This window comes from Nyctereutes procyonoides, unplaced genomic scaffold (genome assembly GCF_905146905.1).
Source record: "Nyctereutes procyonoides isolate TBG_1078 unplaced genomic scaffold, NYPRO_anot_genome, whole genome shotgun sequence".
NCBI lineage: Eukaryota > Metazoa > Chordata > Mammalia > Carnivora > Canidae > Nyctereutes > Nyctereutes procyonoides.
Window position 1 is genome coordinate 4,854,704 of NW_026575120.1, and position 18,358 is coordinate 4,873,061.

At 37.9% G+C, this 18,358-nt stretch overlaps 1 protein-coding gene across 8 annotated transcripts in view; it reads left to right on the top strand.

Moving 5' to 3' along the window:
* DLC1 (DLC1 Rho GTPase activating protein) overlaps positions 1-18,358 on the top strand; it is a 409,505-nt gene that overhangs the window by 306,868 nt on the left and 84,279 nt on the right. Inside the window, exons 6-7 of one of the 8 annotated variants that reach the window (XR_008665666.1) lie at positions 2,316-2,415; positions 3,305-3,694. The exons of 4 other annotated variants lie outside the window; for them this stretch is intronic. Coding sequence is in view for 2 of the 4 variants with exons in the window: in XM_055334970.1 (XP_055190945.1) it covers positions 4,200-4,225 (26 nt within the window). In the remaining 2 variants the exon portion in view is untranslated. Of the gene's footprint in view, positions 1-2,315; positions 2,850-3,304; positions 3,695-4,199; positions 4,259-5,053; positions 6,728-18,358 lie in introns of those variants that run through there. 3 more of the 8 variants (XR_008665667.1, XM_055334970.1, XM_055334971.1) reach the window with 3 other exon arrangements.

Here is an 18,358-nt window from a genome sequence, read left to right on the forward strand (position 1 = left end):
GTCCAAAGCTTCACTGAGGAGAAAAACACCAATGTTTCAGTCTACTTTCATTACAAATATGGATTCTAAAGCCAGACTACCGCAGTATGAATCACAGCTCTGCCACTCTTTAGCTGGGTGACTTCAAGCAAATTATATAACAATTCAGCACCTCCATTTCCTTATCTATAAATTGAGTAATTTGCAATTATTAATAATCTTGTAGGATTGTTACAGGAACTAAATGAATTGATACATCTGAATCTCTTAGAATATTGCCTGGCATGTTGTAAACACTTAAGTAAATGCAGGCTGTTAGGGCCATTGTTACTTTTCTTAAAATGTTATATTTAATTGCCACAGTTTTAATAAACAAAAACATAGTGATACTTGTTATAGTTAACAAAATTGAGCATCATAGCATACTACAAAGAGTGGTGCTTTAGAATAGAAAGAGCATGAGCTGGAGACAGAAGACTCAGCTTCAAGCTCAGCCTCTAACACCAATCAGCTCCATGGTTTGCTTTTTTACCCATTTCTCTGACCTCTATGTTATCGTTCATAAATACATAGAATTAACATCCTCATCCTCCCTTCCCTGCCTTGTGACATATATAAAGATAATTTTAATGTAAAATAAGAATAATTTTTTAATATAAGAATGATTTAATAAAAATATATACACAATTGAATGAGAACAAAGAGAAGGCACTAAAAAGTCTGGACTAGTGGAGCAGGAAGAAATGATCCCTAAGAGAAGTGAAATTTCAATGGTGGTTCTAAGGAATGAACAGAAATGTACTGGTCACTGTATTCAATGGCATTAAAAAAAAAAGTCATGTTTGGAAATCAGCGATTAGGATGAGTTTATATGTGAAAGTCCATTCAAAGCTACAAATCGCTATTAGTGGTAAATGCTGCTTGAAATTCATGTTCTAAATACCAGGCCAAGGATTTGCAGCTTTATCTGAGTTCCTGATATATTGGGAGAGGTAACCTCTAGAACCAAAGCAACAACTCCACTTTGCCTTTCTAAACGGTGCAATTCAAAACAAACGGCCAACCTATTGAACGTGAGAATTACTGGTGTCAATTTAGTGTGAATGGGATTTTTTTTTGCTTTATCCCTTTGCCAAAACTATTTTAAAAATTGTTTATTAGCTCAGACCATGTTCCAGATTTTGAATCTCTTCTAGGACTAACATTAGTTTCCAGAAGATCTTTTATTTTGAGATCTTTTTTCTTAAATCTCACCTCCTTTTTTAAAAACATAAATCAATGACTTAAATACCTACTAATTAGGGACTCTGATCCACTTATGATAGCTACTATTAGCAAACTGTGTTGATATAATTACATCCAAAAGCAAGTAAGTTGGACACTTTTAGTTAGATTTCTTGAAGCTTTCTGAAATGTTGAAAATGGCTTAATGACACATCACTCTCTTTACTCCACTAGAGATTCCATGGGGATCCCTGGGTGGCTCAGGGGTTTAGCGCCTGCCTTTGGCCCAGGGCGCCATCCTGGAGTCCCGGGATCGAGTCCCACGTCGGGCTCCCAGCATGGAGCCTGCTTCTCCCTCCTCCTGTGTCTCTGCCTCTCTCTCTCTCTCTATGTCTATCATAAATAAATAAATAAATAAATCTTTAAAAAAAAAAGAGAGATTCCACCTAGACCCTAGGTTAGAAACTATTCCCAGAATTAGATAAAAACGTCTGAAATAAGTAAGAACAGGAACTGAAATATTTCATGGGTACTCATTATTCAAAAAAAAAAAAAAGAAACTACTGAGTATATATCATAGACCAGGTAGTTTGCAAGGAGATGTAAAGAAAGATCAATTAGAGAAAAAAATAAATTGGAGGATATTCTGGACTGGTTTTTAAGTTCTCTGAAGTAGTGAAATCAAATTAAAGTCCCACCTGTGCCCCCTCTCCCAAACATCCCCACCGCTAGAAATATTCCCAGCTCATTTCAAGCCATGATTATAGGTGACTTCACCTAAAGAAGTACTTACAGAGGGACACCTGGGTGGCTCAGTGGTTGAGCGTCTGCCTTGGGCTCAGGTCATGATACTGGGGTCCTGGAATCAAGTCCTCCATTGGGCTCCCTGCAGGGAGCCTGCTTCTCCCTCTGCCCATGTCTCTGCCTCTCTCTGTGTGTCTCGCATGAATAAATAAAATCTTAAAAAAATAAGAAGTACTTAAGGATATTTTGATATTAGGTATACAACATAGTATACTGTGACTGTGAAATAGGAAGAAGTTCTCTTAGCCTCACATAATCAGCACAAATTATCACAGGATTGCTGAAGAATAGTTTCTTTCTGTTTTCAGAGAAAATATAAAAGCTGAAAGAAACTGTAAGAGTGGTATCTGCTGAAAATTAAGAATCATAGAACCACAGAATCACAGGATGGGAGGAAGCATAAACATGGTAAGCCTGTAGGATGCAGCCCATTGTAAGCCTGTAGGATACAGTCAATAAATGAATAGTAATCTATCCCCTAAATAATGGCCTGTGAATCAGCTCTAATGGACAACACAGCTTACAGTGGTGGCTGTTGAAATGAGAAAAACCAGGGCAATAGAGTAAAGCTTGGTATTTTGTTTGAGAGGAGAGAGCAATTATTTTAATACAGAAAAATATAAAAGAATAATATAACAAACATCCTTGCATCCTGCATCCAGAATTGACAAATACAGACATTTTATTTTATTTGTGCTATTGTTTTATTACATAAAGAAATAAAATATTGAGGACAAAGTTGTCCTTCTCAACACCACTCCAGTCCCTTTCACCTCTCTGCATCCAGAGGCAACCATGCTCATGAGTTGATATTTCTTCTTCCATCAGTGTATGTGCATGGATGTATCTATTGCATGTTTTAAATTACACAAATGATATCTCTTTCATAGAACTGAATTTATTTACTATTCAAGAACTATCTGTTCTTACAGTATTTTCTATTCTTAGCTTTTTTAAAAAGATATTTATTTATGTATTCATTCATTCAAGAGAGACATCATGAGAGAGGCAGAGACACAGGCAGAGGGAGAAGCAGTCTCCCTGCGGGGAGCCCAATGCGGGACTCGATCCCAGAATCCCGGGATCATGACCTGAGTCACAGGTAGACTACACTCCAGCACTGAGCCACCCAGGTGCCCCCATTCTTCTTAGCTTAAAACATTTTTTTATTTCATTAAATGGTGCCAATTAATATAACTGGCAAACTTGAAAAGCTATAGCCTGTGTTTCTACAATGATCCTTTGCTTTTATTTATTTATTTGTTTGTTTGTTTATTTTATTATCTCTGAAACCTAGAAGAATGGGAATGAAATCACAGTATACCTGCCACATGGCCCTCAAGCATCCACTTGGACATCTCTAGGGAAGGGCACGTCACTTGGTAACGTGGTGTCATATCTAAGGAACTGTTAGAAAATAATCCCCTGAGTGGGTCTGAAATCTGTCTCCATGTGTCTTCTATTCTATGCTTTGCATCGTATACTTTGAAGTCACACAAGAAAAAACAAGTTTAATTCTCCTTCTTCACAAATGTCCTACCACTAGAGAGAGAAATCATTAGATTTTCTCTGAATCTTCTTTCCTACAAAGTTGAGTATCCTTATTTCCATCAACTATTCTTCATAGAACATGATTCCAGTAATAACAAGCTGCATTCATAGTCACTTCAGCTGGGTTGTTCACCATTGACAGGAGCTGTTTATTTATATATAAAGGCTCAAAACTGCCATTGCAGCTGTTGCTACTTGTACAAACATGTTTGACGAGGCAACTCATCTGCTTTTGATCTTGAAACACAATGACTGCCATCCCAAGTTGCTGACAAAATTCGTTAGTCGACTTCAACGGGTAGCCCAAGGTATCCAGGTAACTCCAAAACTACTCTGCAAATTGGTGATAAGTTTGGGATTAGAACCCAAAGACTTTGAGGTTCTAGCTATTTCTACCCCCATGTTAAAATATTATGATATCAGCTCTGGCCAAACGAATGAGAAATTGCTGTACCAAAGGGGAAAACCACACTCGGTGCTTTTCTCAGTGTGTGTGCACCAGGTTTTTTTAAGGAAAGGTTGATTTCCCTCGGTTTACTTTCTTACCCATAACAAAACAGGATAATTCAACTGTACAATGCCCCTTCAAGTTGACCATGAAGGGGATAAAATTCATCGTTTCTTTTTAATCCCCAAAACAGAGTCCTTGTGCTTTTGCCAGCACTGACCAGCCTCTGCCTGTGACAGCCTTCCAGATCAGGTGTGTTGATTCAGACTCAAAACAGCATTTGCAAACGTTTTTGGAACATATCCAGTCGCAGCATACACAGCTCACCAGGGCCTGCTTTTACTCCAGTCCTGATGTCTGATGCCATCAGGAAAAGCATTCTTCACAAAAATGTAAGGTATTATTTTCGTATAATATTCCAAGGAGATCAGTAATGATATGTGCAAAGGGCGAGAGATGATTCATGACTGCCCACTCAGCTCCCAAGGAAGTTTCTGAGGCTGATGAATCATTCCGCACGCAATTGGCACGAGGGCCTTGGAAGCTATTCTAATGGCAAAAGCAGCACTCTCACTTTCCTGAGAATGGTGATGGATGTCCCCCCGCCCCCACTCCAGGGACCTGGGTTCCCTGGAAAAATATGGCATTTGATAAATATTTTGAACCCAGATATGTTTTCTTACTGAAAAAGTAATTGTGCATTTCCCTGTGGGAAGCTCTTTTCAAAAGTTTACTCATATTCTGATACCAAGTGTCAGCCACTCTCTGTCACCCACTCTCCAATGAATTGCTATAGTATATTTAGTGCACATTTAAGCTGGCACAAAAAATACCAGCAAGAAGCATGGTTTTCTGAAGCTGTGTATCAAGCATGTTTGTGGACTTTTTAGGGGCCACAGATATTCTCTACAGATGACCAAAATAGATGTTCATTTCCTTCAGCGTCTTACTTAAAATGGATTGTTGGTTGAAATCCAGTGCGTGCTGGCAGATTTCCACCTCCCAGGGTGCACCATAGTAATTACAACTTGTTGGCATTCTTTTCAGCAATTTCAGAAGGGATACCAAGAATTGAGCATGCAAGAGGTTGAATCATCCTTTCATCCCTTGAATGTACTCACTTCCTTTGGTTCTGGCCAAAGCTTTTTGGAAGATACTCCGGTGAACTTCCGTTGCTGGTGTAAAGTAAGCAGTAGAAAAACAGAAGGCAACAACCAGGAATGGGTGGCTACAGCAGAAACAGTGATCAGTACCTCTGACCCACTGGCCAGAGGGAGCCAGGGACTCCAGCCATCACCACTGTGATGCTGTTTCTGTCTGGTTAGTGCAGTAGGCAGGTCAGCTTTTAACTTTGAAAATATTGTGGGGGTTTTTTAAGCCTTTTTTTTTTTATATACCATCCTACAGCCCTGAATGGGAACTCCCCTCTCCTAATTCCAAAAAGATTACTCAAGAAATGTTAAGTTTGGTGTTCAAGTTTGATAAAAGATACTGTCCCTGATAATCTTCAAAGGATTCACTTAGTGAGGGCAAAAAGATATTATCCGTAGAAGAGCACAAGTAATACTACATGGTAATAATATAAGAGCCGTCATACAGAGACTCATATTCACTTGCCAGATGAATGTGAGTCAGTGAGAGTTCGTGTGCCTTGAGCCCCAGAGGTTTCTCCACAAGGAAGATCTCAAGAAGGAGGAAAGGCTGGATTGGGTTGGATTGAAACAGCCAGAGAGCAAGAGGGTGCTATTGAGCAGGGGATGAGACAGTCTCTCGACAAAAGTTTTATCAAGAGGCTAATTGTATTTGTTGCTCTGGCTGTCCTAACAAAGGCTAGGTGGCTTGAACAACAGAAGTTTATTTTCTCATTGTTCTGGAGGCTAGAAATCCAAGATCAAGGTGTCAGCAGTGTTGCTTCTCCCAGGGTCTCTCTCCTTGGCTGCAGCCTCCTTCTTACTGCTTTGTCCTCATGTGGTCTTACCTCCATCTACTTGTGCCCTTGGAATCTCCTTCTCTTTGCACAAGGACACCAATCAAATGAATTAGGACCAACGCTAATAACTTAATTTTAACTCACCTCTTTAAAGACCTCCTCTCCAAATATGATACCATTCTGAGGTAGGAGGGGATAGGACTTCAACATATGAATTTGGGGAGACACAATTAACCCTGAACACTAATGAAACTCACATTTCAGAGACCCTAACTTAGATGGGCCTTTGTGTCAGGAGTTGTGTTGTTCAAAGCAGGTAGGAGAAGCTACATTGGAATCACTTCTATGTTACTGTGTCCGGTAAATTGCCAAGAGATATCAAAAGAGAAAAACCTGAATCGTCAAATCTCCAGTAATTCCTTTTCATATCCTCTCTCATGAATGAATTGATATTCATTTTCACACATAACTTTGTATATTAGTTGCTGGTGCTTAAAGGGGGCATCACCCAAAATTGTGTAACATTAGGTTTCGCAGAACCTGAGTCCAGTCTTTGGGTATAAAATACACACCAGATTTCAGAAACTCATTATGAGATAAACAATGTAAAATCTCTCATTATTGATCTTTATATTGATTACCTATTGAGATGATGATATTTTTGGATATGCTGGGTTAAATAAGCTACATTATTAAAATGAATTTCACCTGTTTCTTTTTTAAAGTGGCTACTAGGAAATTTAAAATAAAGAAGTGGCGGGCAACCCTGTCAGGACCCCTCTCACTTCTAAGAGCTTTCTCTGTGTCTTTACTCAATAAACTTCTGTCCCTTTAAAAAATAATGAAAATAAAAAATAAAAATAAAATAAAAAAGTGACTATGTCATATTTTTATTGGGCAGCCATGGCTGTCTCATAACACACCTGTTCCGAGCCAGATGCTTCTCTGATCCCTTGCTGAAGCCTAGAGCTTGTAGGGAAGAAAAGACCAAGAGCCCTACCTTCTTCTTCTTCTTCTATTTTTCCTTAATGAAAGTATAGTCAACACACAGTGTTACAATAGTTTCAGGTGTACCACATAGTGATTCCACAAGTTTATACCTTTGTGCTCACCAGTAATCCTATCTTCTTTTGCCTTTATGCTAATTGCCTTCTTAATTTGGATCTGGCTGTATTTTTACCTAATTATCATTGCATTTAGTGATGAGGGCCTGAGTATCATCGCTAGAAATCCTTGTGTCAAATAGACTTTTTCTGTCTTGGCTGGAATTCCAATGATGTTGGTGCTAATAGAAGAGTATTTTGAATTTGAAACAAATGACTAATAAACAAGTGTATCTGTATATAACCTCACAGGAAGAAACTATTTTAACCTCTATTGTTGAATAGCTCTTACATAAGAGTCATTCACAGAGAGCCAAAATGCTTACAATTATTTTATCATGGAAAAATTTTATGCTGTAGAAGTGACTTTGGTGAGTTGAAGTCTAATGCACATTAAAGATCTTTAAATAATTTGAGAAGAGTCTTGTCCAAGGGAGCAGTTCCTTTTTTAATATTTCAAAAAATATACATTTCATAAAAATCTATAAAAAGTAACAAAATGAACACCCTTACTCACCGCCCAACTTAAGAAATTAAGTGTCTCCAATACTTTAGGAAGTCCCTCCCATTTCCCAGAGTAACCGCTGGTCAAAATTTTATGCTTATCATTATTTTCCTTTTAGTAGGAATTTTACTACCAAAGGAGCTGTTTAAAAAGCTGGTTTAGCCATTTAAAACTGCCTCTGTGGTATGGGCCTGCTGAAAATACTTATCCTGGATTTTATATAGCAACGTAAACTCCCAAAGCAACTGTTCTATTTTTACAAATATTTTTCCATTAAGGAGAAAGAGGTGGAGGGAAGGAGGGCAAGAATAAAAAATATTAACTTATGTGATTGTGCTTTTATATAAGAAAGTGCCACCACAGAGAGAAATGCAATTATTCAGGCTGGAGCTAGAGGGTTGAAGGGCCAAGAAAACACTGGTGAGCCGCCACTGGAAATTGCATCAAAAAGTCTGGCACATAATAAATATTCCACAAATGTTAGTGGCTCTCCTGAAGAGGGAGCAATGTTGAATGCTTCCAATATTCCCAGGTGATTATGATTAATGTCCTTACCCCTACTCTCCTAATGGTAGAAGTCAAGAATCTCCCTAGCTTCAGCTTATTTCCCAAATACTATGTTCATTCTTACATAATGTAAAATTTAACATTTATGTAAGTGTTGGTTAACTGACTTTCTCTGTATCTCCTCTGTATCATCTATGTGGTCCTCTGCCATCCTTCTATCCATCTTGGAATGCATACTCAAACAATTGTAGAGTGTTTTTCTTCAGCAGCTCACCTCAACAAATATTAATGACCACCTACTCTTTGCCAGATGCTATATTAAACTTGCAAGACAGAATGATGAATATGACATGATCCCAGCTCCAAGAACTTATATTCTAGTGAGAAAAGCAGAGAGGTTAAAGAGACTTTTTCACTCCACAGATATTTATTGAGTACCTAGTAGGTGCCAAATGCTCTTGGGCTCCAGGGACACATCAATGACTGAAACAGACAAACTTTCTGCTGTCATGGAACTTGCATTCTACTGATGAGAGGTAAACAATCAAGAAAATAAAGAAGTAAATTATATGTTGTATATACATTATTCTGTTAGAAGTCAGGAAGTGCTGGGGTGAAAAAATAAAGCAGAGAAGGGGACCACTGTAGAGGTGTTGAGGGGAAGAGTAACGTGAGTGACATTTGGAATCAGGTGTTCAGGGAAAGACTCTCTGAGAAGGTGACACTTAAGCAGAGACATGAAGAGTAAGGCAGCAGCCATAGGGCTCTCTGGGGGAAGAGCTTTCCAAGCAGAGAAAACAGCAAGTACAAAGGTCATGAAGTGAAAGCAAGCTGTGGGTCCCTTCCCCCCACCCCACCCAGATTCCTTTTAAAGAAACATCAAAGTGGCCAGTACAGGAACAGGAGAGAATAAGGGAAAGGTCATAGAAGAAAAGGTCAGAGCGGTGACAGAAGGAAGGGCCCGGTAAGCTACCGAAAGGACTTTGATTTTTATTCTAAGTAGAATAGAAAGCCAGCAGAGGGTTATCGGAGGAGTGATGTTAGTTGACTTAAGTTTTAATAGGATCCATCTGACTGCTGCACCAATAATGACTCCAAAGGGACAAGGGTGGAGGTAAGGAAACTAGGAAGCTATTGGAATAATCCAGGCTAGAGATGACATTGGCTTAGACCAGGTTCAGAGCAGTGGAGGTGATGAGAACCGGTTCACTTGTGGGTAGATTCTGAAGATTGAGCCAACAAGATTTGCTAATATTGAGTCTGGCACCTGAGAGAAAGAGAGGAGGTAGGAAGGACTGACTACAAGATATTTTTTAAAAATGGAGTTGTCAGGAACCAAGATGGACAAGACCAAGGGAAAAAATAGGTTTTGAGTGGGAGATCAGGAATTTTTTGGTTCAGTCATTAAGTTTTAAATGCCTATTTGACAGTCAGGTAGAATTCAGGGAAGAAGTTTGAAATAGAAATATGAATTTGAGCGTTATTAGCATATGGATGGTATCAAGGCCATGGCTAGATGAGCTCACCAAAGAGAGAGGTTAATTGGAAAAGATGTCAAAGGTGTCTGAGCCATTGGGCACTCCAACATTAAAAGTCTGGGGGACAGTAAAACCCAGCAAGAGACTGGAAAGTCATGGCCAATGAGATAAGAGGAAAACCAGGAAGCATACAACTGAACATCAAACAATACAGGTTTGGTGTACCAACCCCTACATAGTTGAAAATCCAAGTAGAACTTTTGACTCCCCAAACACTTAACACCCAACAGCTTGCTATTGACTGGAAGCCTTGCCAATAACAGAAACAGTTGATAAACATGTATTTTGTATGCTATATGTATTATTTACTGAATTCTTATAAGAAAGCATGCTACAGAAAAGAAAATGTTATTAAAGCCATAAGGAAGAGGAAACATATTTATAGTACTGTTCTGTATTTATCAAAAAAAAAAAAGTCCGTACATAAGTGAACTCATGTAGTTCAAACCTGTGTTGTTCAAGGGTCAACTGTATGGCTCTGGAATCCAAAAGAAACGAGTTTTTCAAAGATGACTGAACATGATTAACTTATCAAATAATGCTAACAAGTCAAGAAGATGAAGCCATGAGAAATCACCATTGGATCTGAGTGACTCCAGATGAGCAGTTCTAGGCAATGGTAAAAAGGAGAGCCTCACTGGAGGGGATGCAAAGGATAAAGGGAAAAGTGGAATTGAAGACAGTGTAGGGTAGAAGACTCTCACAGTTTCACAGTAAAAAGGAACAAATAGATGAATGGAAACACCTAGAAAGGGAGGTGGGCTCAAGAGAGGGAAGTGGAGTCAAGAAAAAAATTTGGTGATGCAGGAGGAAAAGGGGAGAATTTCTGGAGTCCTTAAGTGGGCAGGAGAAGGTGGGAGTTAGTCTTTGCTTACCCTTAGATGACTGCGTAAATGAAATTAAGGACAACTTGGCAAATAAGCACATGATGAAAGAGATAAAGATGGTAGGAAATTATCAAGCTGAAGTGTTTCTCTCTCTCTGCTCCACTCCTCCGCCCCCAAAAAAACACCCATTTTTATTTACATCTTCCCTTGTAAAACTTCCTTTTGTTCCCATTAATTATTTGAGCCACTATGAAATCCCATACCAGACATTAATAGATGCATATTTCAGCTAAAATAGAAACTCACTGCTGTTAAACTGAAAATATATATGTATTTTCAATAGCAAAATGAAAAGGAGCTATCAGTGCATAATAAGGAGAGATTTTGAACAAGAAAATAAAAATTCTTATCTGTATTTTATGTCTTTTAGTAAAAGTTTGGATTTGCCGATATGAGTGGGCATTTTCAGTGTTTAAATGCAACAGATGTTCCATGTTCATAAAATTAATTTCATGTAATTGGGTTTTAGTAGGATTCTTAAAGAGATGCTAGTCAATACAGGACAATACAAGCCTGTTAAGAACTGAGATGAGTTGCTCAATGGATAAAGAGGGTATAGCTGGTGTTATATGTAAATGAGTTGATTTAGTGACCAATCCTACAACATTCGCTTTAGAAACCTCTCTAACTCAACTTGATGATTCTCAGTGAATGAATTGTGTTCTTTCTACTCACGGTGTACTAGACAAAGACTCCCAAAAGTGCTTAGTTTGGGGCTCACAATTATAATAGTTAACCTTTACTGAGGCACTTAGCCGCATGGTATGTCTGTGGGAGGTAGATTGTTTTTAACATTTTAAAGTGAGAGTCCCTGAGTTTAAATAATGAGTCTAAGATTACACCCTAGTGGAAATTCCTGGGACCCTCTACCACAGAACATAGGCTATGGCTACAAAAACGAAAGCCTTGAAAATCAAAGGTGACACCGATTTAAATTCTGAAAGCCACATAAAATCTTTTCAGTGTAGTCATGTTGAAGAATAATTTAAAAGGCAGGCCTACTATTGCACATTTGGAAAACAGCAAAGCATTTACTTAATCTTCTGTGGTCATTGAAGAATTTTCAAATTTACTTTATGTTTCCTCTGTAAACTTAAAGCAAAGCGATAAAAGCTATTTTCCTTTAGGTGTTATAGTTTAAACTCTTGCATCTAACAACAATTTATTATTAAAGAATTCTGTAGGGAGAGATGATGCCAAAGAGAGAGGGAAAATATAAGAATTAATTATCAAAGTGCTCCTTCTGGTTCTTTTTATCGAAAATAATTAAATGAATTCTATTGGTGATGAGGTCATTATTTAGGAATAAAGCTGGGTAGCTGGATCGATGGATTGATGGATGATTAATAGATATTTATTTAAATATTTCTTAAGTGAAAAACTTTAAGAAAATGCTCAGTTTATGTGCATTTTGCTATACCCCTTTTCAGGCTAATTCCTTCTTTAATTTACAATTCATCTGTTATCTGTTCTAAAGCTGTTCAAGACTCCAGAGTCTTATTGTGTGAAAGCATGATCTTTCATGCAAAATAATAAGGAACTAAACAAAGAAGCATGTTCTATGAAGAAGAATAATAAGGAACTAGTTAAGAAGCATGTTCTATGAAGAAGAAAATGAATTTGTATTCTGAGCCCTGCTTCTACAGATTTGTTCATCTACTGCCTCCTCTGCTACCATGGATTTTGACATTCATAAATAAGTAATAAATTCTTGACAGGACTGTGTCAATAAAATGAGTAATCTGGTCATGCCTAAAGCAAATGTCAATTTTGGCAAGGTTCCTTTACCTGAATTATTTATTGATTCACGGCATTGGTCTGTGCATTTCTTAAGCAGAGCATCAGAAACACAACCAACACAAGCAAAGCATACCCTCCTCCCGTCTGTCCCTCTGGCACAGACTCTATGATACCTTATTTGTTTATATCATATGCATTTTGCTGGAGTTTAATTATAAATCTTATTTAAAAATACAGAGCAAAAAAAATAAAATAAATAAAAAATAAAAATACAGAGCAACAAACCCAAAGCTTATGCTTAGGTCTGGCTTTCAAAGGCTACAAATCTAGAGTACAAAAGGCAACCTAATATTTATTTTGTATCTGGTGTGTATAAGCTGCTGTGCTCTGTGACACAGAAAAGATGCTTGCCCCCAGGGAGCTAACAATCTAATGGATAAGATAGGTACATAAACAATGAATTAAAACTTCATAAGTAAAGAACTCAGTGCTGTAACAGAGGTACAAACAAAGCACCATGAAAATGCAGAGCTGAGGCACCTGGGTGGCTCAGTCAGTTAAGCATCTGCCTACAGCTCATGTCCTAATCTCAGGGTCCTGGGATCGAGCCCTGTGTTGGGCTCTCTGCTCAGTGGGGACTCTGCTTCTTCTCTCCTTCTGTTCTTGTACTCTCTCTCTCTCTCTCTCTCTCTCTCTCTCTCTCTCAAATAAATGAATAAAATCCTTTAAAAAATGGGAAATGCAGAGCAACAATGAGCTTGGACTAAACACAATAGATAGGCCTTAGGAAAGACATATCCTTTAGTGGGCACCTTGAACTATGAATTAAGGAAGTAAAGAAATGTCTGTAAACACACAATCTGCATTTGATAAGTACACGGATTACTAATAACCTAAATGAGTTCACCACAAACTCAAGGTTCACCTCTGGTGCTGCCACCACTACCAACCCCCAAAATTCCTGATTTATTTTTTCTTTTCCAACGTTCCTGATTTCTAACAGTAGAGACTCATTCCACTTTCACATAAATACAGTCACAGTGTGCACAGTTTTGTGTCTGTCTTACCTCACTCAGAATTATGCCTATGAGACTCATCCATTATTGCTGTGTGTGGTTGTTGTGTGTTCATTCTCATTGCTCTGTAGCATTCTGTTGTATGGATATACTGCAATGTATTTATCCATTCTACTGTTGATGTGTGTTTGGATGCTTTCCAGTTTGGAGCTATTACAAACAATGCTGCTATGAGCATTCCAGTGCTTGTGTTTTGGTGAACAGATATATACATTTCTAATTGGTAAATCTTATTTGATATACATTTAGCAGAATTGCCATATCACAGTTGATAGACACTACCACATAGATTTCCAACTGTACCCATGTACTCTCCTACCAGCAGTTTATGAGAGTTGCATTTGCTCTACTTCCAACACTTGATATTTCCCATCTGTTTCGTAGCCATTCTGGTGGATGTGTACAGGACTGTCTCTTTTTCTTACTGATTTTTAAGGGTTCTTTATATATTCTGGATTCAGAACTGTTGTTGGATATATGTATTGTGAAAAGCCTTCTTCTACTCTTTTAATGGTATCTTCTGATATACATAAATTTTTAATTTAAACGTCAAGCATCTGTCATCTTTCTTTTATTGTTAGTGCTTTTTTGGGTTATCTACAAAGTCTTTGTCTACTTTTAAGACAGGAAGAAGTTCTACTTTTTCTCTAAAAGCTGTATTTCTTTTTACATCTAGAGCCACAATTCATGGAATTGATTTTTTAAAAACTGAGTTGAGGTCAGGGTTGAGATAAGTTCCTTCCCCCACCCCCTTATGGATATCCAAGTGACTCAGAACCATTTTATTGAGATAGGGAAGTATTTTAATTCAGTTAAGATGTATTATACCCACTGAAATAAGTAATAGCCAAATGTATCCTATCTTCCTAAGTATTTCCTATCATCTGAAATTATAGTTTGTCAGGGGTGTGTGTGTGTGTGTGTGTGTGTGTGTGTGTGTGTGTGTGAGTGACTAACTCAAATTTCCAGCAAAGAGAAGGGAGGAAATTAGAGAAGGAATAAGTTAATTACACTACCATAAATCTATTCTACAGATACTAAATTGGGGTAGTTTTACTGTGATTCTGCATTTTCCATTCTGTCCAGAACTAGCACTGTTTTTTACATGATTCCCAGGCTAAGATCCAAAATTTCTCCTGGTTACACTAATGATTGGAACAGTATCTGAAATATAAAATAGCAAAATGGATAGGAATGCTGGCACCTTTGCCCTAGGCGACCACAATTTCATTTGCAGCCCTTGCTGTCACTGTGTGTTGCATCCTTCAAATTCCATTTGAAAGAAAGATTGCTTGGTGATTTTTTTTATATCAATAAACCCCCAAACCTTGGGTGTGTTACCACGCATCTTATATAGAAGTTTGAGGGAAGGGGATACTTTGTATCATTCTGACATTCAACTATAAAAAAAACAAAAATTTAAAAATTCTGGGAAAGTTAAGAAATTTGAGCATTAAGTAGCTATTATAAGACGCTATCATCATTTTGGGGGGGTGGTGTGATCATTGTTACATTTTTCTGAAAATTCAGCTTTGGGAGATATATTCTAAAACATTTGTGGACAAAATAATGGGATGCCTGGGACTTACTTCACCATAATCCTGGGAAGTTGGGATGCAGTAGATGAGATATGGACAAGACACGTTTGACAATGAAATGACCCTGTTGAAGCTGAGTAATTGGTACATAGAAATTGTTTATATTACTTTTCTCTATGTTTGCTTATGCTTGAAATTTTCCACAATGAAAGTTTCAAAAATGTTTTACTTCAGATACTCATTAATACACTGAAGCAGTAGCTATTTCTCATTTCTTGTATTTCTATTGAACTACAGTTTAAGGCTTTTCCTGAGTTCTATCAGTGTCTCTCATATATGTATTGTTTTCCTAAAATTGCCTGAGCTGTCTCATTTTGGAAATTTGTTCTTCTACCTAATTTAAAAGTAAAAATAATAGGGCACCTGGATGGCTCAGCGGTTGAGCATCTGCCTTCAGCACAGGTCATGATCCCGGGGTCCTGCGATCGAGTCTCACATCAGGCTCCCCTCAGGAAGTCTGTTTCTCCCTCCACATGTCTCTGCCTCTCTCTGTGTGTCTCTCATGAATAAATGAATAAAATCTTTTTTTAAAAAAAAGGTAAAAATAACAACACATAAATATATGTCTGCATATGTTACATATAAAATCATATACTCACTACATATGGACACACTCACAACAAAGGTGTGCTGATGCCACAGAAATGTTAATACATTAGTAGTTCAAATATGAATTATTTTTTTAGTTTTGAGGGCATTTTGCATAAATACTTTTGGCATAGAGGTTCAGTAAGCAAAAAAATAACCTGCTACGAACACCCTTAGCTTGACGTATTTGTTAAACCTACTTCTACTCCAAGAGAAAAACAAACAAACAAACAAAAACACTGTGTTCGATAACATTTCAGGGTTTTTCCTCATTTATTTGCCCTGGCCCTCCTGCCCTCCTTGCCTTACACTGGTCTGCTTTTGTCAAAGGCATTCGTCCTTCTAATTAGAAATAATGGTTCAGAGAAAGGCTCCTTCACTTATTCAAAGAGAATTCTTTCCAGTTGGAAGATGTAGTTTCGTTTAAACTTTGTCTTTAATGAGGAGTAATCTAGATAACAAGGCAAGTGTGTATTATGGATGATACATAAGACAGTTTGTGTGCTTCCATAATTATACCCCTCAGAGAAACATCTTCTTTGAGCACTCATTGTAAATATAATTTTAAAAAGCCAGAGGACCCAAGGCAAGGCCAGTTGTTACGGGACACATTTTGGTCCTTATGATTCCTCTATGACTCTCTTCTCTCCATGACCAATGACCAATCCAATATTTTGTTCCTAGAAATCACCACCTTTAGCCCCCCAATACGTTTCATTCTTATTGATACCAGTAGGACTCCTGCACAAGTATGCTTTCATCTTATGCTGTTTTCTTCTTGTTGCAACAACTCTTTAAACCTCTAGCAGAGCCAGTTGACTTATACTTCTTTAATAAAAATAGAAAAGTCCTTTCTTCTTCTACCACACAATTTTGACACTGAAGAATTTTATTTCCCCTCAAGAGTATACAGTTTACAGTTCCTTGTGTTCCTTTTGCACACGTGTCTTGGTCACCCCTTAGGCATCATTCCTGGCAACCATTAGACAAGGGAATCCTGTGAGTATGTAGCAAACAAAGAACCCAAGCAAAGTCCTCACCTGAAACATTTCAGTGTCCTATAGAACCTGATGACTTCCTCATTACCAGTTCATTCTAATTTTCTTTCAACTCAGACCTCTGTTCCCTCATCTGTAAAATGAAAATCGTAAGAATACCTACCTCATAAGGGTCTTATGAGGATTAAATAATCTAATTATTTAGATTACTTAGAACAGTGCCTGGTACAAAGTAAGTTCTCGGTAAGTATGACAGAAGCTGCTGCTGCTGCTTGATATACACCATCTGCACCTTTGTGAGTTCTACTCATCCTTCCTGGCCTAGCTCCTGTCTATCTCCAGGGAAGCCCTTCGTGAGCTTCCTGCCTTCACAGGTCACCTTCATCACCCGCTACAGGGCTTAGGTCTTAACAAAAATAGAACCCTTATCTATCTTCTACTGGAATTGTTAATTATGGCTTGTTCTGCATGTGAATCTTATCTTTGGAAACAGAGTTGTAAACTCCATGAGAAGTTTTTCTTTATCTCTCATGGACCTAGCACACTGCTAATTCATCCAGGAAGTATTGGGTACTGAACAAAAATTTGTTAATGGATGATATGCCGGAACTAAGTGTATGATATATTTTAATTCTTAGTAAAAATAGCATGGCATCTATTTGTTTAGGTTGCATTTAATCGAGATTATTTAAAGCTGAGTTCCCGATTGCTTTCTCAACATTTATTGTTTTTTACAGGAAGGATAATTATGGAAATATTTTAAGGTTTGAGGGTATCATTTATAATAAAACCTCTCTTCAGAGTAAGCTTCTTCTTCTGACCTAATAATTTAATTTATTTTTTTTAATTTTTTTATTTATTTATGATAGTCACAGAGAGATAGAGAGAGAGAGGCAGAGACACAGGCAGAGGGAGAAGCAGGCTCCATGCACCGGGAGCCTGACGTGGGATTCGATCCCGGGTCTCCAGGATCGCGCCCTGGGCCAAAGGCAAGCGCCAAACCGCTGCGCCACCCAGGGATCCCTAATAATTTAATTTAAAAATAATAGGTCTTTGCTTCGACGTGGATGGAACTGGAGGGTTTTATGCTGAGTGAAATAAGTCAATCAGAGAAGGACAATCATTATATGGTCTCATTCATTTGGGGAATATAAAAGATAGTGAAAGGGAATAAAGGGGAAAGGAGAAAAAATGAGTGGGAAATAACAGAAAGGGAGACAGAACATGAGACACACCTAACTCTGGGAAATGAACAAAGGGTTATAGAAAGGGAGGTGGGTGGGGTGTGGGGGTGACTGAGTGACAGGCACTGAGGGGGGCACTTGATGGGATGAGCACTGGGTGTTATGCTATATGTTGGCAAATTGAACTCCAATAAAAAATTAATTAATTAATTAATTAATTAATTAATTAATTAATCAGTCTGCCTCCCAACAGATCTTCTGTTAACGCCATCAGTCTAGACAGACAAAATTTTATTCTGCTCTTAAAAATCACAGAAAAATATTTCTACAAAATATCTCCTTTAATCGTTTTAGGATTGCCCATTGAGTTCATTATCTGTGACTTCATGTGACTTTCCATGTCTGTGTCTTAAAACAATGTGAATTTATTATGTGTGTAAAAAAAATTACCGCAAACCTTTAAGAACAAATTTATCATCTTACAGTTCTGGAAGTCAGAAGTCCAAAATGAGTCTTGCTTGGGCCCAATTCAGGGTGTCATCAGGGCTGCATTCCTTTTTGGAGGCTCTAGAGGAGAATGCTTCCCTTGCCCTTCTCAGCTTCTAGAGGTCGTGCACCTTCCTCAGTTCCAGGATGCTTCCTTTATCTTCAGAGTCAGTAGTAACCATCGAATGCTTCCCGTACTGCATCAATTCCGA